We start from the raw sequence: 27,808 nt of genomic DNA, 5'->3' as shown, positions 1-27,808 counted from the left end.
CTCCAGGAAGTCCTTCCTTCTCATTAGGTGGCCAAAGTATTTGAGTTTCAACTTCAGGATCTGGCCTTCTAAAGAGCAGTCGGGGTTGATCTCTTCTAGGACTGACGGGTTTGATCGCCTTGCAGTCCAAGGACTTGCAGGAGTCTTCTCCAGCACCATAGTTCAAAGGCCTCAATTCTTTGGCGCTCAGCCTTTCTTATGGTCCAACTTTCACAGCCATCCATTGCAACTGGGAAAACCATGGCCTGGACTATACGCACTTTTGTTGGCAGGGTGATGTTTCTGCTTTTTAGAATGCTGTTTAGATTTGCCATAGCTTTCCTCCCCAGGAGCAATGAATTCTAGTTCTGCCGTGAATTCTAGTTCTGCCTGAAGCTGGAAGCCAAATGGTGATCTTGGAGTCTCTCAGCCCTAGGAAGAAGGAAGCAAGGGGCAACCCAAGAAAAAGCAGAGATCATTTTCCAGGCAGTCTCCAAGAGTCAAGAGTGACAGGAAGGAAGGAAGGAAGGAAGGAAGGAAGGAAGGAAGGAAGGAAGGAAGGAAGGAAGGAAGGAAGGAAGGAAGGAAGGAAGGAAGGAAGGAAGTCCTACTTAAATACATTCACGTGTCTCTTAGAGGCAGTCTGTGACTCTAGCACGTATAAATCCCAATGGGGGGGGGTGCGGGAGGAAATCAATCTAACATAGTTAACCCCGATCCTCCTGTTACAACTGCAGGCTACTCTTTGGCCATGGGTTTATTTTAAAGCGGAGTGATTCTAAGAGTTTACACGCCGACCATTCCCATCCGAAAGGCGGCAATCTGGACTGAATTACAGATCTCTTAAGCCTCCCCGTCTTCGAAATTTACTGTAACTCCGGGCAAAAAAAAAAAAAACCGCAGCCAAAAAAAAAAAAAAAGAATGAATAAGCCCTACCACCCCCCACCCCCAAACGTGCGGGAAGCAAAACGGAAATGTAATGGCACCAGCTGGCCTTCTAAGAATCGTGGCCAGGGAGCAGGTCCTAACCAGCGGGTGGGACGCTGTTTCCGACACAAGGCGATTAAAAATGGGCTTGCGGGACGCCAAATGCCAAGAGTCCCCAGTTCTGGGTTGATCGGCTCTCCCCTCCCCTCCCCCTCAGATGTATTATTAGATATATATATTTAAGGCCACCCGAAGGGGAAGGAAAATAGCCCTCCTTCTGCCTTCCCAACCGGTCCGTAAAAGCCGGAACGGTCCGTCTCCTCCAGAGTGAGCGGGTTCTCTTCATTCCTCTCCCGCGGGAGAGGAAAGACTCTCGCCAGGCTCTTGGGCGCAGCCAGCCTTCTCTGGATCGCGAAGGCAGGCGGGCGCAGCGGCCGGGCCGAGTTTTCCTCCCCATCAAGTGACTTCACTTCCCAAAATTAGCAGGGGGTGGGGAAAAAAAAAAACCAGAGTTTTCATCCGGTGACTGTCGCCCTTTCGCTTTGCGCCAAGCGCGAGGGGAGCCGGACGCGCCTTGGAGTAGCGCGCAGCGGAGACCCCGAAAGAGGCTCGGAGAAGGACGGGGACGCGCATTCGGCGGCGGCGGCAGCAGCGGGGAGGGGTGGTGGTGGGGGAGTGGACTTCGGGAGCGCGCCGCGAGCAAGGCCGGGCAAGAGGAGCCGCGGGAGCGAGGATCCGAGTTTGGGACTCTCGGAGGAAAAGGGGCGTCTTTTGGGGGGGGGCCGCGCGGAAACCGGGTCAATGTGGGGACCTGGGGGACCCCCGGCTGGAGATCGAGCTCGATGGACGGGACTATCAAGGTAAGAGGAGGAGGCGGCGGCGGAGGAGGCAAGCCCTGGAGACGGGGGACGGAGGGGAGAAGAGAGAAGCGGGGCGGGAAGGGCGAGGGGGTGACTCTTTCGGCGAGGTGGCTCCTGGCTTCCGTTAACACAAGCCGTGGTGGATCGGATTTTCCTTTTAATCCTCCCCCCCCCCCGCTCCCCACTTCCTTCCAATCCTCTGCCTTCTAAAGTTTCGCTAAAGTTGCGGGAAAACGCGCTTTGCAAAGTTTGCGACCAGAAGGCTGGAAAAGAAGGGAAGCGGGCCGGGCTGTGGGGAGGGAGAGAAAGAGCGCAGTTGTGAGCGCAGCGCAAGATGCGAGCCTCCCTTCGCCTCGCCTCGCCTCGCCTCCGGCCAGCCCCGCCGTGCCCAACCCGGCCTTGCCGTCGGCTCCGCAGTTTGGCCTCGGCCGCCGGTCTGCGCCTCGCCCTGCGCTTTCCATTCCCCGCTCCTCTTCCCCTTCTCCCATCTCTGGAAGGAGCAGATTCCGGACGGTTCCGTCGAGGGGGAAAAGAGAACCGGACGGAGCTGTCAGCGGAGCGGGCAAGGGCTGCTTCTGCCAGCCGAGGGGAGGAGGGGGGTCTAGAGACAGAGCGCCGAAGTCTTGGCGGAGATCGGAGTCCGCTGCGGCGACGGGACTCCGAGGCTGGCCAAGGGGTGGCGGAAAGAGGCGCGTGGAAATTCTTCGGGACGGCGTAGCGGGGTGGGTGGGTGGGTGAATAAAATGAGCCTTCAGGGAGATGTTTATAAGGAGGTTTTCTTCGGAGTGCCGTCAATAAGCGGTTTTGTTCTTCTCTGCCACAAGTATGCCGGTGAGAATGCAGCTTTTGTTTCGGGTTTATTTTATTTTTATTTTAAATGGCAATGCGTATTTCTGGGGCAATTGGCCAGGAAAGGGAGCCAGCGTTGAAGGGAAGTTGTAAAACCAGGTCCAGCAATTGCTTTATTTGTGCCACGAAAGACCCCCCATCAGCCGAAAGGTGTTTATATACGTGTTTTTAATCCTTGGCGGCGCGCTTCCAAGGCTTAGACTGCGATCCTCCGCTACTGGAAATCCTGTAGCGCCACGGATGGTATTTGCACGGCCTGGCTTACTTCTGGTTTGACAAGGAAGCCGGGTTGTCTCAGTGCCCCGCGGGGCTTGGCTTCGCAGGAGGATTGGTGCAACAGTAGGCCGAAACTGTGGCTTTGCTTCTTTGTGCAAAACCTCTCTTGAGAACACAACCGCTGCACTGCTGTTAATGAGTAAAAAGTTGCAAAGGAACTTGGTTCTTTCTTCCTGCCTCGCCCCCTCCCCCCCAAAAAAAAAGTTTTCAGCCACCTTGTCAAAGTGCCTCTGAGGTGATACACTAGGTGTGCTTTAGCCTGGGATGAGAGGAGGAGGAGGAGGAGGAGGAGGAGGAGGAGGAGGAGGAGGAGGAGGAGGAGGAGGAGGAGGAGGAGGAGGAGAAGAAGAAGAGAAGAAGAAGAAGAAGAAGAAGAAGAAGAAGAAGAAGAAGAAGAAGAAGAAGAAGAAGAAGAAGAAGAAGAAGAAGAAGAAGAAGAAGAAGAAGAAGAAGAAGAAGAAGAGGAGAGAGGAAGAGGAGGAGGAGGAGGAGGAGAAGAAAAAGAAGAGGAGGGAAGGAGGAGGAGGAGGATGGGAAGAGAGGGAGGGAGGAAGGGAGAAAGAGCAGGAGGAGGAAGAAGAAGAGGAAGAGGAGGAGGAGGAGGAAGAGAAGAAAGAGGAGAATGGGAGGAGCTAAGCATGGCCATCTTCTTTTCTTTTGCCCGCCACCAGCCCACAACTGATTAGAGGGAGGGGGGCAGTCGGCCAGTGTGCCCTCTGTGAGTAACAAGTGCAACCTTGCAGCCCCAAAGGGAAGGACAGGAAGAGGAAGTGAGTGCTGGGGAACAGCAAAGTTCTGATGATCTGGCAGTCCTGGAGCCGCAGCAAAGACGGGAGCTATTTTCTCTCCTAACCACATCTGGAGATGAGCCCAGTTCCCACTTCAGCCTCCTGGACTCCAGGCCCAGCCATCTGTCTTCCAGCTTGCTTCCCCCCCACCCACCCCCCCACAATGAAGCTGCCCTCCGGATTAAAGATGGCACGGCTGCCTTCTGCTACACCCGGTAGGAAAGATGAGGGGCCATTTTCATTTACCCTGGACATTCCATTCAGAATGGTGAAGGTTGGTTTTTGCTCTGGTGCAGGGTTTCCTAACCTGAGTCATTTCCAAGGTATGGACTTCAACTACCAGAATCCTTATCAATCACCAGGCTGGCAGTGGAATTCTGGGAGTTGAAGTCCACTTACCTAGAAAAGGCCAAGTTTGGGAAACACAGCTCTAGCAGTAGTTTCCAGCTGTTCCAGTCAGCTTTGCCAGTGGCAGGAGGGCTGGGAGCATTGAGAAGGCCTTTCCACCCAACGGAAAACACTCCAATCCAAGGCCAAGCTTGTGGGAGAAGAAGGTGAGAGAGTCAGAAGCTGTACGAAAGGAAATTATAAGTTGAGAAGCAAAAGCAAACACCCAAAAAGATAAGTGGGGAGATGGGTTTGCAAAGTGAGTCTCCTCTCCTTGTATTCAGTTATGGGTAGGTCTTGAAAGAGATAAACAAATGCCTTAAAATCTAAAATAGAATTTGGGCCCATCACCAGGAGATGTGAATTCTAGTCCTGACTTAGGCATGAAAGTCAACTGGGTGACTTTGGGCCCATCACCAGGAGACGTGAATTCTAGTCCCGCCTTAGGCATGAAATTCGACTATGTGACTTTGGGCCAATCACCAGGAGACGTGAATTCTAGTCCCGCCTTAAGCCTATAAGTCGACTAGGTGACTTTGGGCCAATCACTAGGAGACGTGAATTCTAGTCCTGACTTAGGCATGAAAGTCAACTAGGTGACTTTGGGCCAATCACCAGGAGACGTGAATTCTAGTCCCGCCTTAGGCATGAAAGCTGGCTGAGTGACGTTAGGCCAGCTGCTCTGTCACCTCACTTAACCCACCTCACAGGGGTTGTTTTTGTGAAGAAAATGGGAGGAAGGAGTATTAGATATGTTTGCCATCTTGAGTTATTTATCAAAACAAAAGGATGGGTATAAATAAATAAAGACTTTACTAATTTTTCTCTAGGCCTTCTAATGTGTTGAATATTACACTAAATGATGCCCAGAGCCCCATTCCACTTGCCTGCAGCATCCTTAAAATGGCAGCAAATGAGATCCACCCACCCACTAATTTCTAAATACAGGTAGTCCTCAATTTACAACAGTTCATTTAGTTACCGTTCAGAGTTACAACGGCATTGAAAAAAAGTGATTTCTGACCGTTTTTCCCAGTTACGACCTTTACAGCACCCCCCTTGTCACATGATCAAAATTGAGATGCTTATCAACTGACTCATATTTACGACGGTTGCAGCGTCCCGGGGTCCTTTTTGCGACCTTCTGACAAGCAAAGTCAATGGGGGAAGCCAGATTCACTTTACAACCATGGTACTAACTTATCAGCTGCAGTGATTCCTTTAACAACCAAGGCAAGGTCTCAAAATGGGACAAAACTCAGGTCTCACTTAGCAACAGAGAATCTGGGCTCAATTGTGGTCGTCAAGCCGAGAACTATCTGTCATAATCCAGTTGCATTATCCCAAAACACCAAGCAACCCTCGGTGGAGACGAGACACGGCTTTGATCCTTAAGGCTCAAACTTCAAAGCTGGCGGATGCAAAAGTCTCAGGAAATGGGCAAGACAAATATGATTTAAGGTCCCAGTCCCTGGCAGGGGAGGGACACCTGGTAAAAGTCCTAACGGCAACCAGCGTTTTTCTGCAGCTGCAGCCCCTCCTCATTTGCAAATTTGGTTCACCGCAATATAACGGACGGGAGATCATTTTTAAGGACAGGCCTGGGATCGCTGAAAAACATTTTTCTCCCTGACTATTTGTCCAGTTTCAGTTTTGGCTCTGGGTGCTGCAGGAATGCATCTGTGTTGCTGGAGTTTAAAGCACATAAATAACGCATATAACCTCTTCCAAGTGTCTCTCTTTCTCTGTTCATTTAGGATGTTTTATTGCTGTTATTCTAGAATGTGATCCGCTGAGTATCCAACTTCACAAATGTCACTAAAAAAAACGTGGTTCACTCGTTTGTGGCAGAGCATGTTGTGTTACCCAGCCAGCATTGGTGATGGCGTAGTCAGTGCTATGATTTTAGTCACTTATGGTTTATTTAATAGACCATGGCAGACCCAAGCCTACTGTCATGTGTTGTATGGACACAATATTTGGGTTCTAAGTGTAAACCCCAATGAACATTTACATCAATTAACCAATAGAAGAGAATATTTATAGCTCGGGTTGAACTGGACACCATGACACCTCTTTGCCAGTAACACCCAGATAAGCAGAGATTAACACCAAGATTAATACTAGACCAGCAATCAAGCTGTACACAATACCCTAATCAAGGAATTACCATTTCAGACAATTCAGACAAACAATCAAACGATAAACAACAGTTTAATCAAGAAACCACTGAGAACACTAACAGGGCAAGTAACTTGTATATAGAGAACAAACCCCACTCCTATCACTGGTGATGTTGCGTAGTTGGGTAATGAAATGTCTGCAAGAAAACCACCAAGCTCAGAGAAGACCAAGGACCCAACATTAACACAATTTAAGTAAAATAAGTAACAACTCTTGGGGTCTTAAATACTCTTGTATGCATTATAACTCAGTGGCAGAGAACTTTTTTTTTTAAAGACCCCCACTGAATAATTAGCTTCATATTCTCTCTTTCTCTCTGTTTTAGCAGGACTGGCAAATAGTTCTCATTGCCTAGTGTATTCTCTAAAAGGGATTATATAAAATATCTTCATAGAACCAGATCAGAAACATCTGCTCTATCAAGAAGATAAGAATTGTTGCCAAGAGAAGAGAAATGTGTGGTTCACAAGTACAATAATATACCTAGTTATCATCCCAGAAACTTTACTAAGTCCAGAATTTTAAATGATGTACAATCTTAAAATCACAGGGCTGGAAAGGGTCTTGGAGATCTTCTAGCCCAATCCCCTGCCCAAGGCAGAGTCCTTATAACATCCCAAAAAATTGTCCAACCTTTTCTTGAAAACCGCCAGCAATGGAGCACCCACAACTTGGAATGGCAAGGTGTTCCACTGATTAATTGTTCTCACTGTCAGGAAATTCCTGCTTATTTCCAGGTTGGATTTGACTCTGATGAGCTCCCACCGCTTGCTTCTTGTCCTGCCCTTTGGTGCTTTGGAGAATAATCAACACCCTCTTCCCTGTGACAGCCCTTCAAGTATTGAAAGACTGCTATCAGATCTCCCCTAGCCCTCCTTTTTGTTAGGCTAAACCTACCTATCCTCTTACGACCTCTTATCCTTATTGCTGTTTTCTGCAACTAGCTGCACACTGTTTGAAAGTTGCAGGACTTTTTCATCTACCCCTCACTGGAGAATGTTACTCTGAGTAACAATTCCTGGGAAGAGTTCCAGATGAACTATGTGGGGCTTGGAAGATACAGTAGCTAGGAATTCACTGGCAGAAGAAGTAGATAATATCAAGATCTATCTCTAAGTTAGAAGGCACAGGGTAGGCACTCTTTGTGCCTAAGATCCAGAGCTCCTTTCTATCAGAGAAGGAATTTAGTTGGCTAAATGGAAAAACAGTCCAATCTGGTAACAACTATAAAAAAAAGTAACTGGCTTCTTATTCCTCATCCGTTCTTCACTTTCTATTTAGTGTGGTGGCTTAGATGTTCTACGTGAGTCAAGAAGTTTACAGGGTTAGTTATGATTGTGATGGCTGTCCTTCTCCAGAAAATGAAAAGAGAACAAGACTCAAAGTCTGCATATTTTAAAATTCATATTACTTTTACGGACTATCAGCCTACAGAATTAGATGGTCCTGAGCAACTACTGTAGCTAGGGATCAGTTGCAACAAAAAATAACCACTATGAGCTCTGCAACTTGGCTGGTTGCAGCCCTACAGCAATATGGTTTTATTATATCTCTGCAATTAGCAACGTAACTGAAAAACAGCCACTTCTCTCTCTCACTGTACCAATCCCTCAGGGCACAGACTCATGGTCATGGGGAAGCAGAGGAACTGGCTTTAAAGCAACTGCTTGCAACAATGAATGCAAGCCATGGAGCTCAACCGCAACTGTAAGAGCTTCTCTCTGCATTTCAACACATGCCTTTCATTAAGTGGTGAAAGCCTCTCTGTGAGAAGAATTCACCATGCATGGTGCAAGCCACCTGAATGAAATTCTTGCAGTGGTGACTGTATCTGTGCCCTCATCTCCCTTTAGTGTTTCCCTGTTTCTAAACACCAGCATTTTGCTCTACGTCGATTAAACTTTGCTCATAAAATCTACCACTAGAGGTATACAGCTCTTGGAGAAAGTGTGTCCTCTGGGGTCAAAGTGTTGCCTGCCCATGCTATAGCTTCCTCACAGAGTTACTCTGATAAAGCAGAACAACTTTGTTTCCAGGCTGCGTTAAGACCCTAAAACCCAAACTTTGCATTTTTATACATTGGTTCTGTTGTTCTGAACAAATGTTCTGAACATTCTATCCAAAAGGTAATTATGTTTATATTCATTGTGATTAAAAGCCCTTCACAGGGCTGCTGCTTATTTCAAATTCATGGGCTAAGGATTTAAGCAAGCTATCTATTTTGAAGTTATTCGCGAGTTGATGAGTTGGAAAGAGTTTCTTTCTCAGAAGACCTTCACTAGGAAAAATACATTTTAAAGAAGGGATTTGCAATGAAGGAACAGCTGGTTCATTGCAACATTCCAACCAGATGCTAATAAACTAGATTTTTTGGTAGTAAACTCAGTGATTTTAACAGAACTATTTCCAAGTGAATATGCAAACCTTATATGCATTCTTATGTAGATCTCAGATTGTAGCAGTTATTTAACTGAAATCTCTAAGATACAGGTTTCATGACATTGAAATCATGGTGTAGTTATTTTCCAAACAATCTGAAACCACATCTGGATAGATCAAATTTGTTGTGTTTTGATCTGCCTATCTATGAATGAAGATGAAATAGAGTGTCTAGTTTTTGCTTGGAATTTGCAGTATTTTGTATATATTAATATTTTAAATTGATTGAACATGATCAACACGGTAAATCAATGGGACCTAATCCAGTTGATAGTGTTTTGCATTGTTACTTTCCTGTACAGACAAATTCCCTACATACATCCATTTTGATATCACTATGGTTTGCTGTGGATCCTGCTAGATGGTTACCTTCTATGTATAATTTTAATAAAAGCATGAATCATATTGGGACACATTTGCCTTTAACTTAGAGAGGAAGCAAGAAGGCTGTTTGCCAGTTGATAAGGAGAAATAGTAATTGAACATGGTGGTTACCAAATTCTCTGTCCTCAAGGAGTTTTTTTGTATTGTAAGGAACTGCACATTATATTCCATTTATTATGCTTTCAGCATTGTACTCTGCCAGGTGGGTGCCAGGCCTTTTCCTTCCCCTCCTTCTTTGTAGCTTCAAAAGACACTTGGGCTCCACTTCAAATTTAACAATAACAATAACAGAATAATAGAGTTGGAAGGGACCTTTGAGGTCTTCTAGTCCAATCCCTTACTCAAGCAGGAAACTCTATATCATTTCAGACAAATGGCTGTCCAGTCTCGTCTTAAAACCTTCAGTGTTGGAGCATTCACAGCTTCTGGAGGCAGGTTGTTCCACTGGTTAATTGTTCTAACTGTCAGGAAATTTCTCCTTAGTTCTAGGTTGCTTCTTTCCTTGATCAGTTTCCATCTGTTGCTTCTTGTCCTGTCTTCAGGTGCTTTGGAGAATAGCTTGACTCCCTCTTCTTTGTGGCAACCCCTGAGATATTGGAACACTGCTATCATGTCACCCCTAATCCTTCTCTTCATTAAACTAGACATACTCAATTCCTGCAACCGTTCTTCACATGTTTTAACCTCCAGTCCCCTAATCATCTTTGTTGCTCTTCTCTGCACTCTTTCTAGAGTCTCAACATCTTTTTTTTACATCGTGGTGACCAATGTCTTCTGCTTTGTGTTCTTTCCCCCATTTTGTTGCTGTTGTTTACTTTTGTTAAATGTATAATTCCTTCAAGTCTGGCGATATGATCTTCTGAAATAGGGGATGGTACCATTTATGTCAGCAGAAGCATTAATAAGCAAATAATGGGTTTGATATTAATGTAGACAATGGCAGAAGCAGTTTTCCTTGCAGGGCTCCAAGAAGTAGAAAATTAGGAATATCTCGTTGGGTTTGGAAACTAAGCAACATTTGGCCTGATTCATACTTGGAAAGTGATAGACTAGGCTGGACAGGTGAAAAACTAGTCTCAAACCCATTTCCATTCTTGGCCAAGATGAATTGGAGTGACCAAGAAGTCACTAGAAGGCTGAACTAGAAGTCAATCTGAAGGCTGAACTTTTAAAGGAAGCATCTCAAAGAAAAAGTCATTGTGTAACCATGTTTTCTTCAATAAACACCAGTTCACACCATATCCTAAGCAAAGATAAAACAACTTAGGTTGGGGTTTCCAACCTTGGCAACTTTAAGACCTGTGGACTTCAACTCCCAGAATTCCTCAGCCAGCCAAGATTACTGTGATGTACACAGCCATTCTATCTTGATGGAGATAAACCGACATACAGTTTTTCTTACATTCAGATAATTTTCGGAAGCCTGTTATGATTGAATTACAGAACTGAAAATACCTGTCAAAAGATGAAACATCTCTTCTGATGTAATAACCACAAACTTCTCTTGTCATTGCTGGAAAACACCCATTTCTGCCAGGATGACTTTGCGATTGCCTGTTTCCAAGCGCAGTATAAATCACATTTTACTTGTAAAGGAAAAAATAAAAAGAAGGGTTGATTTATTAAATTTCAGAGATTTAAACTAGGAGGTTTCCAGACTTTCCCCTTTAATTTCTTGAAAAGCACTTCAGAATATATGTTACACATGTTTAAATTTATTGCAAACAGAGGGAATCTGTACAACTCATGGATCTTCCTTATGGGTATAAGCAGTGCTTTTTTTTTTTTAAGAAAAAAGGTGCCAGAACTCACATCTTGTTAATCTTTTATTTTAAAAAAATATACATTCAATTCTTAACATAAATTTAATTTATTGTATTTAAGGAAAATGTTCATAGTAAATTTTACACTAAAAATTAAAAAAAGATTTTCAATTCAAGATTTTCAATTTTTTAAAATAAAGAAATTATCTACCTTTTGCACGTAGTCAATCACTGTACACACATCCACACACGTCACTTGTGTAACAAAACATAACAGTCGCCGCCCGCAGTAAGCACTCAGCGCGCGACCACATGACCAATCACAAGCCAAGCAGCACCATCACAACCAACGTGGACAAACTACGCATGTATCAGACTTGATACACAAACAGCCCGCATGCATCATTTTAATGATTTTGCCACCGACAGGGCGATTCAAGTCCACGTGGACCAAACATCAAATTTTCAAAAGTTACTTTTAAAACTTGGAAAATCTGTCAAAAAAAGGTGCCGAAACTCTGTTCCGGTGCGTTCCATGACAAAAAAAGCATCGAGATTCAGCATCATAGTAAGAGTTTGGGCCAATCTTATCAACCTGATCTCCTCCTTCAACAAAAATGTTGATATTTATCACTGTTCGTCTGCCGGATTATAAGAGAAGTAACCAGATATATTAGAGTGAACCATAAAGGACAGGCTTGGTCTGGACTTGCTTCTTGTTCAGGTAGTGGTGGAAGCAGATGGTGCCACCAAACATACGCGCACACACACATACACCCAGGTAATCCTTGACCGACAACCCCAACTAAGCCCAAAATTTCTGTTGCTAAGCGAGAAAGTTGTTAAGGGAGTTTTGCTCCATTTTTCTTGCTACAGTCGTTAAATGAATCACTGCAGTTGTAAAGTCGTTAAGTGAATCTGGTCCTCCTCCATGGACTTTTCTTGTCAGAAGATTGCAAAAGAGGATCACGTGACCGCAAACTGTCACATCATAAATATGAACCAGTTGCCCAGCATCTGAATTTTGATCACGTGACTGTGGGGATGCTACAATGTCCGTGTGAAAAACGGTCATAAGTCACCTTTTTCAGTGTCGTTTTAACTTTGGACAGTCACTAAATGAGCAGTTTGTAAGTTGAGGACTACCTGTAATAAAAGAAAGACTTTTGTAGATATAAAATAAGTTTCAGCTGCATTTGTATTTCTTCCCCCCCTCCCCTGGCTGTTCCTGAGTACAAGTTTTTCTTCTCTGCTTTTGTTTGATTGACTTATAACTGCATGGGAACCCACCTTGCCTCTGTTCTTTTTTATCAGGCCAAAAGAGACTTCCTGTGCTCCACAGCCTTGGCTTCCTAGCGCGTTTCCTTTTTCCCTTTTAACAGAGCAAAGGAAGTTATAATTCCTGGGCTGCTCCTGTTCCAACTCTCCTGGGTAACTTCACATAATGTTTGCATTCAGTGATAGCTCCTGCTCTCTCTCTCTCTCTCTCTCTCTCTGTCTCTCTCTCTGATAAAATGAGAATTGTCTGAGTTCTGGTCAGTGTCTTTCTTTTTCGCTATTAGCACCGTTTCAATCTGTTCTTTTGTTTTGCCGGGTTTAAAAGAAAACAGAAAGTGCTTCACTTGGGATGTGTGTGCAACTGAGGAAGGATGAGTAGATGGACATTCAAACTGTGGGACCAAGAGGGGTATTTAGGAGAGGACTTTATCTTAAGGAGCAAGATTTCCATGGGAGACAAATTTTGGATTCCCCACGCTGGAGAAATTACGTCTATGATTTTTCTTTTTGTCAAAGGTTCAAATTTAGAAATATATCCGTGACTGCTGTTCGCGTCAAATTTCACCGACTTTGACCCTTCATTTTCACCTTTCTTCTCCTTGCAGTCCCTCTGTGCTCAGGCAGCCCTAATATCTGAAGCACTTGCAATGCCTTTCACACCTTCCATTAAGCAGTAAGTCAACTTGATTTTAGCTTAGTACGATGTCTAAATTTAGCCAGTAGAATTAATTTGCATTGTTTCATGACTTACTATGATCTTTGAGCCAAGTTCGTAATGAACAGGAAAAACAAGGCTGAAGCCAACCATAGCTTGGGCAATGTGTGAACCTAGACTTATAAAGCCATCCCAAGTCCTGAACAAAAGAAGAAGATTATGCAAATATATTTATTCAGATAACTAAGATTTGACAAAAGACCAATATTGTCCAACCCACACTGGCTAGGTTGGTGACACGATATAGGTGATAGGTAGCCTTTCTGTGGACTCCTCAGCTACCAAGCAACAGAAAATATCTTTGTAGACCAAAAATAAACAGCCAGCCCCAAGCCTAAAGGTCATGTGACTCAGGCCCAGATGGGACTCATTATCCTTCCTTTTTATCTGACTCCATATTTTTCTTTTCATGCAAATTATGCTGGAGTTGGGATTGTCTTCTGTATGCATCTCCTCTGAATGTCACTAGGGCACCTGGGCTTAACACCTGCCAAGACCCATGCAAATAAGCCCTGGAAATCCGGGCTTCATCAGCCCCACCATAATGAAGGCTAATAGTCATGATAATGTGGCTGAATAGCTCTCCCTTCAACCAGGCTAGGCTCTGATATTGATTCAATTGCACTAATGAATGTATCAAAAGGGAAAGGGTGGTCTTATATCCCCACGAAAAGAAAAAAGGGGAAAGAAAAGACTTGATGCTTTTGTGGATATTGTCATTGTAGCTGTTTCGGCTTTCTTTTCCCAATCAATGTATAAAAGAGGGAGATCTTATTATCTCTGCAAATACAGGAAGGAGTCCTGACACGTTTTATAGACAGAGGGGAATGCAAACTCACAGGACTGAAGGCTGAAAGGTCTAAAAACTGGTTGCAAAATCGAAAATGCCCCCCCAACCAATTTCTCTAGAAATAAAGCTGAATATTTCTGTATTATGATCACCAGCATTGATGGGAAGTGATGTGGGTCATTCTATGATCAAAAGGCATCCCCAAAACGACTTTTTCCTAAAAAACAGAGATGTTACTAAAGTTAACAAATGTAAGTTGATGTACTAATGATGCACATTATAAACCTGACATCATTATATCCAATTATATGTATAGGGGATATCTTAATTGTGGAGTCCTTGGTGCTCTCTGAGCTTGGTTGTCTTCTTGCAGATATTTCATTGCCCAACTAGATAACGTCATCAATTCTATTAATACAATTTATATTTAAATTTTATATTGGTGAAACATCTGATCTTTCCCCCATCTCTGTCCCTATTTTGTTGTTCCTCTCCTCTAACTTCAGCCCCCTTCTAGATTTCTAAGAACATGTATATTAGCATTGCTGATTGCTGTTTATAAATGTAAGCTTCAGTTTATGCATTTGTTGTAGTCATATGTTTCAGCTTATCTTGCCTGGTGGGAGAAATCATTCTTAACATGCTTAAACATGGAATGTTTCTCCCTGATGCTAGAGCTTTCCATGTGCGAGGTGATTTGTTTGTTTGCTTACACTGATGATTTTTGGGATTCTTCCTCATCTGCAAGTCGAGAGGATCAGCATCCATGGGGGTGAATACCCCTATTTCACCTCTTGAGTTTGCATTTTGACTGCAGTTTGAGTTTGAATTGATTGATAATTCAACTAAGAACTAAGGAGAAATTTCCTGACAGTTAGAACAATTAATCAGTGGAACAATTTGCCTCCAGAAGTTGTGAGTGTTCCAACACTGGAGTTTTTTAAAGAAGAAATTGGACAACCCTTTATCTGAAACGGTAATAGGGTTTCCTGCCTGAGCAGGGGGTTGGACTAGATTTACAGTGGCCCCAACTTTTTGGGCACCAGGGACCAGTTCCGTGGAGAGAGGTTTTGGGGGGACAGGAGGGGGCGTGGTTTCACGTGCTGCCTGCATCCCACGAATGGGGCTTTGCTTGTTTGTGTGGCCTGGTTTCTGGCATGCCACATCCCGGTGCCAATCCATGGACGAGGGATTGGGACTAGAAGACCTCCAAGGTCCCTTCCAACTGTGTTATTCTGTTATTCTGATGGCATTGTGCAATCATTGCAATAATTAGTATAACATAGAACGACATCTCACCAGAGTAAAATCCATTGCTGCAGCCCAGAGGGTGCTAAATGTAATCTGGCAACTAATTTCCCCCCTTCTTATTTAACTAAGATGTGGGCTCCCCAGCCCTTGAAATAGAAGATACTGGTTGGTTAGTGGACTATGCTCTGTAATGACACACCAATGCTCTACAGATTTTATCACCAAGATATTTACATACATGACAATACTGTTCTCATCCCTATTGTACATGAAATGTTATTGGACTTATTTATGCATAGCATATCCTAGCATATTGAATGAATTCAGCTGTTGTGATTAATTTATCCAACTATGGTTAAACAAACCTTGGCACACTCTGTTATGTGAACTGTCATTGTGATAGGATAGGATCCAGAAATAGATAGCAAATCTAGCATTACCCTTGCAGTTAGAAGATGGTGACAAAGGAGACCATCTGTACTGCTTGAATGCAGAACAAAGCATAAAATATTCAGACTTCTGAGAATCTTAGAGTGTGTGCAATAAACATATCCAAAATATGCTTTTGGTTCTGGACAAAGCCTTGTGTTTTGGTATGTTAGAAGATGAATAGAATTTCTAGTGGTTGCAGATGGAATTTTTCATATCCATTGCTCCACGCTCCACCCTTGTCCAGCTGAAGAAGCACAATCTATCATACAAAATATCAACAATGTGTAGAACTGGGACTAAGTCAAAAGTTCAGGAGTTTGTGGATTTACATGCATAGAGAGACACATAATACCATGGTGCAAATAAACTGGATGCTTGGGAACAGGGAAATGTGGCTTTTCCTCCAACACATTGCTTAACTGCATGATAGGGAACTAATAATAACATCTCTGTACAAAAAATAGTAGTGTTGGTTTATTCAGGTGTGGAAAAAACAAAGGAGAACAAAGACAAAACGACTAATTTGGGGAGGTAAATCCCATGAATTGCAGAGTATGGACAACTGGTATACAATTAGAATATGCACATATTACCAATAGCATTGGCAGTGGTAACAGTAATAATTTAGCTAGTTTGGTCTAGTGCAGAGGCCCCCAACCTTTTGGGCACCAGGGACTGGCTTTGTGGAGAGAGGTTTTTCCGCAGACCAGAAAGTGCATGATTTTGTGTGCTGCCTGCATCCTGCAGATGGGGCTTTGCTTGTTTGTGCGGACCAGTTGCTGGCATGCTGTGGCCCAGTACTGGTCCATGGACCAGGGGTTGGGGACCCCTGATCTAGTGGCTAAGGCACCATGCTAGAAACCGGGAAACTGTGAGTTCTGAGTTCTGCCTTAGACATGAAAATTGGCTGAGCCAATCACCAGGAGACTGGGAGTTCTAGTTCCATTTTAGGCATGACAGCCAACTGGGTGACTTTGGGCTAGTCCCTCTCTCTCATCTCAACCCCTCAGGGGGGTTGTAGGGAAAATAGGAGAGGGAAGAAGTATTAGGTATGTTCACTGCCTTGAGTTGTGTATAGCAGGGATCCCCAACCCCCGGTCTATGGACCGGTACCGAGCTGCGGCATGCCAGCAACCAGTCTGCACAAACAAGCAAAGCCCCATCCGTGAGATGCAGGCAGCACACAAAACTACACACTCTCCGGTCCACAAAAAAACCTCTCTCCAAGGAACTGGTCCCTGGTGCCCAAAAAGTTGGGGAACTCTGATGTATAGTGACTGTCAGTGGGATATAAATAAATAAATAATAACTGCTGTTTGTTGTTTTTCTTCTTGTTTTCTTTCTTATATAGTTCAGGCTTTTTCCAAGCTGATAACCTATAACCCATGACAAATTTAATATATCTAGAAAACTCTAGGATCTGGAAATCTGTTGTTAGGGAGATGATTTGCAAATTATAAAACTTGCAGGGTCTGGTCCTCATGTCCAGATTGTCAGCCCATCCTCTGCTCTCTTTCGTCTTTTTTTTTTTTTTTTTAATGTGCATCACCATCTCTGACAGGACGTCATTTTGGGATAAACAGAATGATGCTATAAATACTTACAGCCACTTCCTGTTGTTCTTTCTGTAGCTTGTGAAAGCTTCAAGACTGGGTGAGGGTGTGACTTCAGTCTGTGCAATGACACATACACCAACCATCTACTTAACTTCTTGTGTCCTATGCCATGTGGTCTGGACTATTTTGTGAAGCGGTGTGTGTGAGTGTGTGTGTTTCCCCCTCAATCTTTTCTTCCCATTTGGGCAGAAGGTCAGCCTGAAAAACATCGAATATATAATCAGAAAATAGATGCAGCAGCGTGTTTCAGTCTCTTTTCCATGCTCTGACTTCAAAGATGTGGCTCAGATCCACAGACGTTAGGAAGGCAGGATAGAACCACACCAAACACCCGTTTTAAGTCCCCGTGAGTTGAATTTCCAAAAGAATGCAGTGAAAATGGGTCACCAGCATTTTGAAGCTATTCCTGCCTCCTCTTTCACCAGTTAAGGGTAGTTTTAGGAAAGGTTTAAACCCCATCTCCCAAAGCATTCATTTTCTGATCTTCAAAACAGTTCCATGCTTTGGACAGATGAAGAAAACTAACTTTGCCCAGATATATAGATTTCAATTTTTAACATTCTCAGCAATAGCTTTGTTGACCAGCAAATTTAGGACTTGAGGTCACGTAGCTAGAAGGTGGCAAGACTGGGGAGCAAAATACACTGGTATATTGGTACTAACCATTAATTGGTTCTGAGAAGCATGATGAGTACCAAAACAATGAGTATCAAACAATGAGTACCAAATTTTTGCCATAAGAAATAATATAGTGAAGTTGGATGGGAGGAAGGGATGAGGGGAAAGAGGAGATGAGAGGAGAGAGGGAGTAGGGAAGGAAGGAAGGAAGGTTGAGAGGGTGGACACAGTCGGGGGGGAGATAGACGAGTGACACCTAAGGTCTTATTTTAAAGGTATTTTTCTTTTTTATTCTTTTTATATAATGTATTGAAAGTATTAAATGTATTGAAAATTGAAATATTTTTTTTTACAAAAAGAAGAAATAACGTAGTGAGTTACAAGCCAGCCGACATTGACAAGTTCTAGCTTCTGCATTGAATACCAAACAAATGATGAGTACCGGGACAAAATTTTCATGTCAAAATGCATTGAATACTAAATTCAGTAAGTTTCAAAGCAGCTGAGTGCCAAAGTATCATTGTAAGGAAGATGTCTTGATTTTAAAAGATTAGCAGTGGGATTCCTACTATTTGCAGTTAATGAAATAGATAAAGGAAATCAACCTCCCATTTAATATGAATATTACTTTCTTAGATTTGCAATAAGGCTATGGGGGGGGGGAAAGTGGCCTAAATATTTTAGCACTATCCATCTGAAGTTTGCATTTGAATCTCAGTAGGCAAGGAGGAAGGGAGGAAGATTTGAACTGGTGATGATGATATTTGGGATTATGGGAAGAGTGTTTCAAGCATTTGCTTATTTGTCATGACATCATACCTGGTTTCATTCTATAGTACAATTACACCCAAGAGTTCCTTGTGCATTATATCACTGTACAGAAATCTCAGCTTACCAGATGTTAGAAGCAAACAGGGTTTTGCTTTTGTGATTTGTAAAAGGGTGTTAGGTTTGAAATGAGCACAGAATTGGCCCAGTGAGCAGTGACCTGATTTTGAATGAGCTATGAGATAGATAGACCCTGTTGGTTTGGGGAGAAGCTTGGATCCAGTGGTGGGATTCAGCCAGTTCGCACCCATTCGCACCCATTCTGCCCAGGCCCAGAATGGACTTCCGGAAGTAGCATCCACACAGAGAACCGGTTGTTCCCATATTTGAATCCCACCACAGCTTGGATCAAAGTGAATCTTGGACAGAATCAGTCATCCCAGATGTTTGATTAGTCAATAAAGCATTGAAAAGTGAATCTAGAAGACATCAGATCAATGTCGGTGACTAAGACATCACACAATTTGTCTTCACTGATGTGTGTCCATTAGGTGCCATCCAAAACTACTCTCCAAGCTTGCTACTATAAAGAGTGAATTTTGCTTCTTCCAGGAAAGAAATCTGTGAGATTTGTCTAAAACACGATTTAGATTAGGAATGAATGGCCTCGTTGTTGTACCTTCTTCTTTATTCTGTACACCTTACTTTTTGTGATATCCCACCTAATGAAGGGTTTGGGAAGACAGGAGAGCTTCCACACACCCTCTTGGATCTCTTTGGTAAAGCATGACCAAGTTTGGATGTTGGCTTTTGTCTTCATGAGTTATGACGATTACCTCTTTCAGTTACCACATTTATTTCCTAATTATATATAGCTTACCCAGGGGACATTTAATGGTCAGTCTCAAAGAATGCAAACCTAAATAAGTTATTAAGGTTGATGAAAATGGAAATGTGGATCTTAGACTAAGTGGACTTTCTGTTTCCTACTAACTTAATTTAATCCAACATAACCAATATTTACTTTGCCTTTCTTGCTCTTTCTTTCTCCCCCTTCATCCCCTCCTCTCTCTCTCTCTCTCTCTCTCTCTCTCTCTCTCTCTCTCTCTCTCTGTGTGTGTGTGTGTGTGTGTGTCTCTTTCTGTCTCTCTTTCTATGTCTCTGTATCTGTGCCTTTGTCTGTCTCTTTCTCTTTATCTGTCTCTTTGTCTGTCTCTCTGTGTGTGAGTGTCTCTGTCTGTCTATTTCTCTTTCTCTGTCTCTTTCCCTGTTTGTCTCTCTTTTTTTTCTGTCTCACTCTCTCTCTTTCTCTCTGTCTCTGTCTCTCTCTCTTTCTCTATCTGTCTCTCTTTGTCTCTCTCTTTGTCTGTCTCTCTCTTTCTCGGTCTGACTATCTGTCTTTCTCGGTCTGTCTGTCTGTCTCTCTTTCTTCAACGTGAAGTCCAGGTCAAAATTTAAAAAGAAGCCTTACCTCACTGGGCCACTGCAACTGATGGATTTATATCATGGCTGGTGGGTGGGAAGGACAGGATTGAGTTTCAGGCAAAGGCTGTCCACCCACCTTTCAGAGCAAAGTTAGTTTTGCACACCCACGTGTGGACCAAGTGAGCAGTCCATGAATGGGCTCCTTTGTTCCCTGGCCAAATCAACAAGACAAGCTGTTTAGTTCATGTCTGTGCTTCAGCAAAGGAAAAGAAGCAGGCCTGTGAGACAGATGTGTCCTTTAATTGTGTGGAAAGGTTAGCCTGATCGCTAAGCTCATTTTGACAGGGTGTTCCTCCTGGAGTAAAAGTTTAACTCCGTTCCAGGAAAGCTGGGGCACTAGTTATTTTCTGCCTGAGCTTCGTTTGCCCTGTGGATACACCACAATTGTTACAATAAATATGGACCTCTCACTTTCCTTCTCTGCTTGCTGTCTCAGCTATCTTCCTTGGCTGAGTCCTGCAGACAATGTGCCAGTTTTACAGAAAGAAGAAGCTGCAAGCATCCCAATTATTGTTTGCTAAATTAAAAACAAGTTTCGGGTAGGTGACTGCTGGTTCTTAAAATATTGGCCAATCTTCAGCTCCCAATATCCATAGGAATCTCTGCCAATGATAAAAGATGGTGCAAGTTACCACTAATCAACATTTGGATGCACAATTAATTCTTAAATAAATAAGACAGATTAAGAATGAAGGAATCAGAAAGAAGATATACAAATAAAACAGTCTGCCAGCTATTCCTAATCCAACCTTCTGGAAAAATTAATCATCTTCAAATATTTCCTAGAAACTGCCCAATCCAAACAAACCTTTATTTCAATTTGCATCTTAAAAGAAGAGAATCTGTAATTAAATAAAAATCCTGTTTACTTTGAAATAAATTATTTTTAGTGGCAGAATCTGAGTTTTGGATGCATCTCTTGGAAGCAAACTCTTGTCTGAGATCCCAGTTTATGGCTTCAAGTCCGTGATGACAATATTATTATTATTAGACTTTTATCCTGTCTTTTTTCCCCCTTTGGCTGAGCCAAATGATTTAAGTCTCTTTTCCCACCTGATTCTCAAGATGCCTGACAATTTATTCTGAATTTATCTTGGTGAGCTCTATGGAGGTTCTCAATCATCCAGGTCATGGTTGTCCCAAAGATGCTTTTCAAGAAGCAACTGGACTTTCTTGGGGGGGGTTTCCTTGAAAATATTTTGCTTCTCATCCAAAAAGCTTTTTCAGTTCTGACTTATAAATCCTTCCATTCCCCACGGTTCAGTCAGAACTCAAGAAGCTTCTTGGATGAGAAGCAAAATGTTTTCAAAGAAAAAAATGCAAGAAAATTGAGTTGCCTATTGAAAATGCCTTTGGGATTATCTTGATGACCTTTCTGAGCTGAGAATGTGAAATTTACCTGGCTGTTCAGTCTTAAAAAAGTTTATAGGAAATATTTCTTTGGGAAGTCTTTCCTTGAGACTTAATAGAAGCGTAACATACCAAGAAAGTTGTGGATTATTGTAGAATTTATTACAGAATCAAGATGGGACATTCACATATATCCCTTGGCCATTTTATAATAAAATAAGTGGTTTTTGAGTTAAGAGATAACCTTTATTGTAATTTTTTTTTTTACTGTGGGCACACTGGCACACATCAAAAATGAAATTTGGTTGCCTGCTCTCAAAAGTGTACACATACATACCCCACATATAAACATGAACTTTTCACACATATTTTCTTCTCATTAGAAATAAATTTTGAAAGTGGATTCTTTTTCAATGAATTGAGATCAGGCAGGGAAAAAAAATCAATTAATATTTTGCTGCAGCACGAAGGTGAGTCTGCTTGATATGGGATAGGCAGACTACTTAAACATAAATGCAAATTAAAACAAATACTATGGCCTGATCATTCTTAAAATGTTTAGCCCACTAATATGTACTCCATGCTATACAGTAGAAATGTCTAGAGTTCAAGGGCCATTGAGGCCCAGTCTTGCAAATGATGAACCAAGTGCCTCTGGGGGTTTACAATATGCAATATCCCCTTTTGCCTGACTTTAGAATCCAGACAAGCATTTACCTTGTCTAAAACTGAATTCTAGCATCCTTGCACTCAAAGTCATACCCAGAGACCAAATCTCTAGATTTCTTTGGAAGACTGATAGAATTAAGGAAGTTTTTCCCCTCCACTGACATAGCAAAAAATTCAAGAATAATTTCCAAGGTTTGAAAAGCCTCTATAAATAGGTTGATTGTAGAATGAAACCATAAGAAAAGAACTGAAAGAATTCAAATCATATCTGAGTTCTATAGACAGTAAAATCAAGATTTGAATTCTTAACCCTTTCTCCCATTTCTTTTCTTTTTTTCAGAAAAAAATTATTAATTTTCTATTTTACATTTGCTTAGTGCTTAATAAACATTGTGTTGTCTGGGTTAATTTATTTGCTTAATAGTACAGGTTACATTCTTAGTCTCTACCCCATTTTTCCAACTATTGATAAAATAAATTCCATGTTTGAAAATATTCTGTTTCTTCTTTCTCTTTGGTCCTCAGTCTAAGTCTGTCCATTTCAGCACAGTCCAATATCTTCTTGGTTATCTCTCCGTCAAGTGGTGTTTCTTCATTCTTCCAGTGCTGAGCAAATACTATCCTCACTGCTGTTAATACATGCAATGTTAAATATACACTTTGCTTATCAGATTTTTCTGGTATTATATCAAGTCTCTTTCTCCCATTTCTATGATGCAATTGATAAATAACCTTTTCTTTGGGACAAGAGACCTAAATTTTATTTAATCTCTTGTTTTAGTAACTGACAGATCTAGAGAACTAGCTTTCACGCCACACTATACAGCTAGTACTAAGTTTACAACCACAGTTTGGACCAGAATTTTCCTTGCTAAGCAATGTGGTTGACAAGTGACTTCCAACCCGACTTTTTTTTTTTTGTCGGGTTTGTTAAGCAAATCGCTGTAGTTGTGAAGTAAATTGCGAAGTTGTTAAGTGAATATTGACTCTGCTAGATGGAAGGTCCTCCTGGGAAGGTTATAAATGGTGATTACATGACCTTGGGATGCTGCAACCTTTTAATGCTGGTTACCAAGCTTCTCAATTGTGATCCTGTGATTGTAGAGATTCTGCGGCAATCATAAGTGCGAGGACTGGTCATAAGTCACTTTTTTCCTGTCATTATGACTTCAAATGGTCGCTAAATGAATATTGGTAAGTTGAGGACTACTACCTGTACCGTTAACAATTGTCTCCTGCAAATGTAGGCATAACAGTAGTGCTTAAACACAGAGAGCTCTGAAGCGTGAAGATTTGCATCTGGTTTCCTTTTGAAAATGCTCTTAGAGAACGATGAACATGAAGGTGATAGGTTGCATTTGTCACCCTCAAAAATGTGGAACAGGAAAGAGAGTTACTTCTCTTTATCCTAAATAAGTTGCAGCAGTTTGGGGCCTGATATACACAAATACAGTGAAAGGGTCTTTTTTTTTTTTTAACGTTGAGAAAATGACTAGAACAAAATCACCGAAGATACTGCCAAATGGATGGCCTTGAGAACTTTCCAGCCAAAAGAAATAATATAACTGTTCGATATTGCCTTCTGCGATATGGTGTTTTGATGGTTGGTTTGGGATAGGAAGAATTGTGTCGGAAGAAGTGGTTAGAAAATGCAGGCAATTTTGGAAATAAAATATGGTGATTTCTGGATCCCCTGTGAAATTCTGAAAAAAAAAATATTCTTACAATAAGGGCTCATCTGGAACAGCCCTGCCAAACTTCATAACAGGAACTCAAATTTCCGTAGTCCAGAACCAGTATACCAGTATTCCGTTGCCAAATATCAAACAGATTCATAATCCACCTGGATCTCTGCTATCTACAGTTCATAACTCAGTGATCTTGCTTGCTAGTTCCAGTTATAGTCCATACATTCCATGCAAGGCTCCAGCCTACAAACTTAGACAGTGGCTGTCATGCCGCCCAGAAACATGTTTGCCAGAAAACTGTAGAGGTATAATTGGTGATATAGCAATGGTTGTAAATTACATATATGCTAATGTGATGGAATGTAGTCTGGATTCCCAAGAGGGAGGGGCTTCCTTCCAGGGAACCAGGAGACAGCAAAGTTTGGTTGGGAGGGAGAAGGTCAAGAAAACTTCTCCTTAGAGTTTCTCAGAGTATATATTTAATTATGCAAATTGTTGCTTTAGTTTGACAGGATTTCTGTCTATAGGTGAAGATACTTCTGGGTGTCTTTCCTGGATTTTGGAGCCTGATTTTGTTGTTGTTGTTGTTGAAAAAACTCACTAGATCAGTGTCTCTCAACCTTGACAATTTTAAGGCATGTGGACTTCAACTCCCAGAATTCCATAGCCAGCAGTGCTGCACTAGATCATCCTGGTTATTCTATATGCCCAGATTCCTTAAAGGATCTCTACTAAAATTCACGAGGGAGGCAGCCAATTTATCTCTTGTGCCAGTGTGCACCCAGTTTAGAAATGAGTGATATATAGCTATGTTAAAACTCGGATCCAAACGCAGCTTGCAAATTGGCCCACATTCTTTCCAAGTTTGCAATCTACCTAAACCCAGGGGTGCATCCTCTCACTCCTTGCGAGACAGAAACATTAATGAATCTTTGCAGAAAATGAAATCAGTTAAACCACCCCAGAGAACCTTTAGTGGGTTAAGAGCTGGATTTTCTATCCCTCCCCCCCTAGTGTGATTGTGACTGGAAAAAGAAAAAAGAAAATATCTTGATGTAATCTCATTGAGATGTTTTTGTTGGAATGCCACAAGAGGACTTGCTTGCAACAACAAAAAAAGTTACTTTTTTCCTATAGGCGTGTGCAGAGGCAAGCGGTCAGAATGGAGCCAGAGACTGGGGTGGGTGTATAAAGAAAATAGAGATGCATGCCAGCCCAGTGGGGGCAACAGTTTTGGTCTCTACTGCAAAATGTGAAGACTAGTTAGCGACAAGACATTATAAGAGTTCAAGAGAAGGACAGGCTGGTCAAGGTAGCAATCCCTGGATTCTTGAGTTTTAGTCAGATCTGAAGAATGCTCATTGCAATCTTGTTTCGACTAGATGGGTTTAATAGATCACATGTTAGGGATCTTAGTCTGTAAAAGAGCAAATAAAAATAAATAAATAGACGTTATTTGTGATAAAGTTGAACTGAAGACTTTCCAGTAGGTTATGAGCTAGCAACAACAACAACACAATGAATTGTATGCAGCAGCCAGCTGGAAGTCAATGGACAATTTGGAGCATTGATATGATGTCTTAATATTGTAACTTCATTAGCAATGCCACAGAATAGAATACCAGAATTTAGTTCACTTAACTAAGAATCTTTAAAGAATGAGGATATATTTAAAGAGGATATATTTAAAGAATGAGGAGGAGGAGGAGGAGGAAGAGCAGTAATGGCGCTGGGAAAGACACTTTATGAAGACCTGTAGACAATTAAAAGTAGAAGGAACAATAGTAAGATTTGATATAGGGGAACACCATTGCAGTGTTTCACAGCCTTGGCAATGTGAAGATTTTTGATCTTCAACTTCAACTTGGCTGGGGAATTCTGGGAGTCGAAGTCTGCACATCTTCAAGTTGCCAAAGTTGAAAAACACTGGCTTAATGTGTCACAGCTGCTGAACCATATTAAGATTCAGAAAGATTGATTAAATCCCCACACCAACAGAGAGAACTGATGGGGCAGCATATCTATCTATCTATCTATCTATCTATCTATCTATCTATCTATCTATCTATCTATCTATCTATCTATCTCTGCTATCTTCATATAAGCTAAATGTTCCACATTCTACAGTACCGTAAATTCATTCGTACAAACTTGTCTGTTATTTTGTTTTTAGATTTTAGCCCAATTTGTTACAAAGGAAAATGTACCTTGCATTCTTTCCCATTTTTACTGGTAGCTTTGCCAGAATATGGTCCACTTCCTCTGCCTCCGCTCTCTCTTTTTATCTTCAGCAAGACATCTCAAACCAGAAATGAATGTTATAGTCTTTGTACTCTATCAGCTCCCTGTGAATGTTTCCTATTGGGCTTCCGCCCATTGTTTCAGAAACCATTGGAATAACAAAACAGGATGTAACTAAACAATGCTTATGAATGTAGCTGGAATAATAGTGTCATGGGTGGGTTAAAAATAATAATGAATGGGTCCTGATGGTTGAAAATGGGTCAGCATTCCAGTGGGAAAGAGCATCAAAAAGTTGTTTCACTTCTCTGAATGAATTGATCAGCTTGGTGTTTCCAAATTGTGGTCCAGAGGAATGGTGGAAGGGTAAATCATGGCTGATTGTAGAAGACAATTCACAATGGTCAAGAAAAGGCCTCTTTATACCATGACAAGCCTAAGAGAGCATTGGATTAGCTTCAAGGCATATTTTTCAGTCTACCAGGAAGATGGAAAAAAAAGCCAAAACAATTTTCATAAGTGAGTGTACATTTTGCAAAAAAAAGTGACTTCTAATATCTCCAAGATCTTTACCAAAAGCTTTTGTAATCAAAATAATTACATTGACTAACAAGAGTACTTTGATTTGGTGTAGGACAGCTTTTCGTATTCATCACATTTCTCGATGGCACAATACTTGAAAAGATAAGCTGGGAAATTCTGGGAGTTGAAGTCCACACATCTTAAAGTTGTCGAGGCTGAGAAACATTGAGTCTCCCTCCAAATCAGAATCCATAGGAGGAGACCTCATCTTTCGCATATTATTATCACTGGCATCCATTAAGTGCTAAAAGATCCCACTACTGAAATAATCCTGTTCCACAATTTCCTTGTAGCAGAAATATAGTTTAAAAATCAGCCTGCAAAAAGCTGAAACATAACTCCCCTAATGTGACTTTGCCTTTTTAAATTTATTCATCTAAGAAGCGGTTGGGATTGGGGTTTGCAAACGAGCCAGTTTCTGAAACCATCTTATTCCTGGCCGCAAGCATCTCCAGCTGAATTGACCATAAAACCTGCTAAAACAATATTTACAACTGGGTCTGCAAGAAGCAACTGTGTATTTATAGCCCAGGGTCAATGCTGACAAATAGAGATGCCTAATTATTTCCCAAGAAAATGAAGGAAACAACTGGAGATAAAGATTGGTGGGTGGAGGAATTGAGTTGATACATGTAAACAGAGAGAAGGAACAAGTTTCTCCAGGCATGGTCTGTGGGCAATTGAGGGTGCTGTAAATTATTATGTACAAGCCAGATGTGAGCATTAAGGGGAAAGTGGGGCATATTTCATAAAAAAGGCAAGTTCAAAATCTTGAACCGATTTGCCAGCTCAGATCAATCTACCAGATCCAGATGGTTCTTGTTGTGATTAGCATTATAAGTTTAGCCTGACTGCCAAATCAGCTGCAGTACTTTGGCCGGGACACAGCTTTGCTTCAGACTAGGAACAGAGCCTGGAAGAGTCCTTATTGTGTCTGTTGTTGATACTTCTTTGAACCATGCAAGATTGCTTGTTCAGCTCTTCCTTCTTTCTCAAGGAAAGGTCTAGAAGTATGGAAAAAAAGAATTCTCGTTTAATTGTGTCTGAGTCTTAGAAATGGCCTGGACAAGTCCCTGTGGTTTTCTCGGAAAGGTTTTTCAGAAGAGATTTGTCTTTTTGTCCAGAAGACATTTTTCCGTTGTCTCCTTCTAGGGCTGAGAGTGTCACCCAGCTGGCTTTTTGCCACGGTAGGACTAGAACTCACAGTCTCCCAGTTTCTAATCTGATGTCTCAACCACTATACCAAGCTGGCTCTCATAAAATTGTTAGGTAGAAGAAAAATGACATTATTATCGACATAAAAAGTGCTTCTGGAATGGGATTCAGAAATTAAGGTGGAGTTGAGTGTGAGTCTTGTTTAATGTAGTACGGTCTGCACAAACATTGTAGACCAGGTCTGCATACCTCTTGACTCCAGTCCATCAGCCATGGATAGTGGCTTAGCAGATGGTTGGTCCAGCTATTGTTTTTGCAGTCATAGTACACCAA

At 42.0% G+C, this 27,808-nt stretch overlaps 1 protein-coding gene across 3 annotated transcripts in view; it reads left to right on the top strand.

The window, feature by feature from the left end:
* FLI1 (Fli-1 proto-oncogene, ETS transcription factor) overlaps positions 1–27,808 on the top strand; it is a 90,838-nt gene that overhangs the window by 24,225 nt on the left and 38,805 nt on the right. Inside the window, exon 1 of one of the 3 annotated variants that reach the window (XM_039361575.1) lies at positions 937–1,767. The exons of the other annotated variants lie outside the window; for them this stretch is intronic. Coding sequence (XP_039217509.1) covers positions 1,750–1,767 — 18 coding nt within the window. The 5' untranslated portion in view covers positions 937–1,749. Of the gene's footprint in view, positions 1–936; positions 1,768–27,808 lie in introns of those variants that run through there. 3 annotated transcript variants of the gene reach the window in all.

This window comes from Crotalus tigris, unplaced genomic scaffold (genome assembly GCF_016545835.1).
Source record: "Crotalus tigris isolate CLP2741 ecotype Arizona unplaced genomic scaffold, ASM1654583v1 scf7180000019302.1197242, whole genome shotgun sequence".
Taxonomy (NCBI): domain Eukaryota; kingdom Metazoa; phylum Chordata; class Lepidosauria; order Squamata; family Viperidae; genus Crotalus; species Crotalus tigris.
The sequence above is the reverse complement of the archived record's forward strand: the minus strand, read 5'-3'. Positions and strand labels throughout refer to the sequence as shown.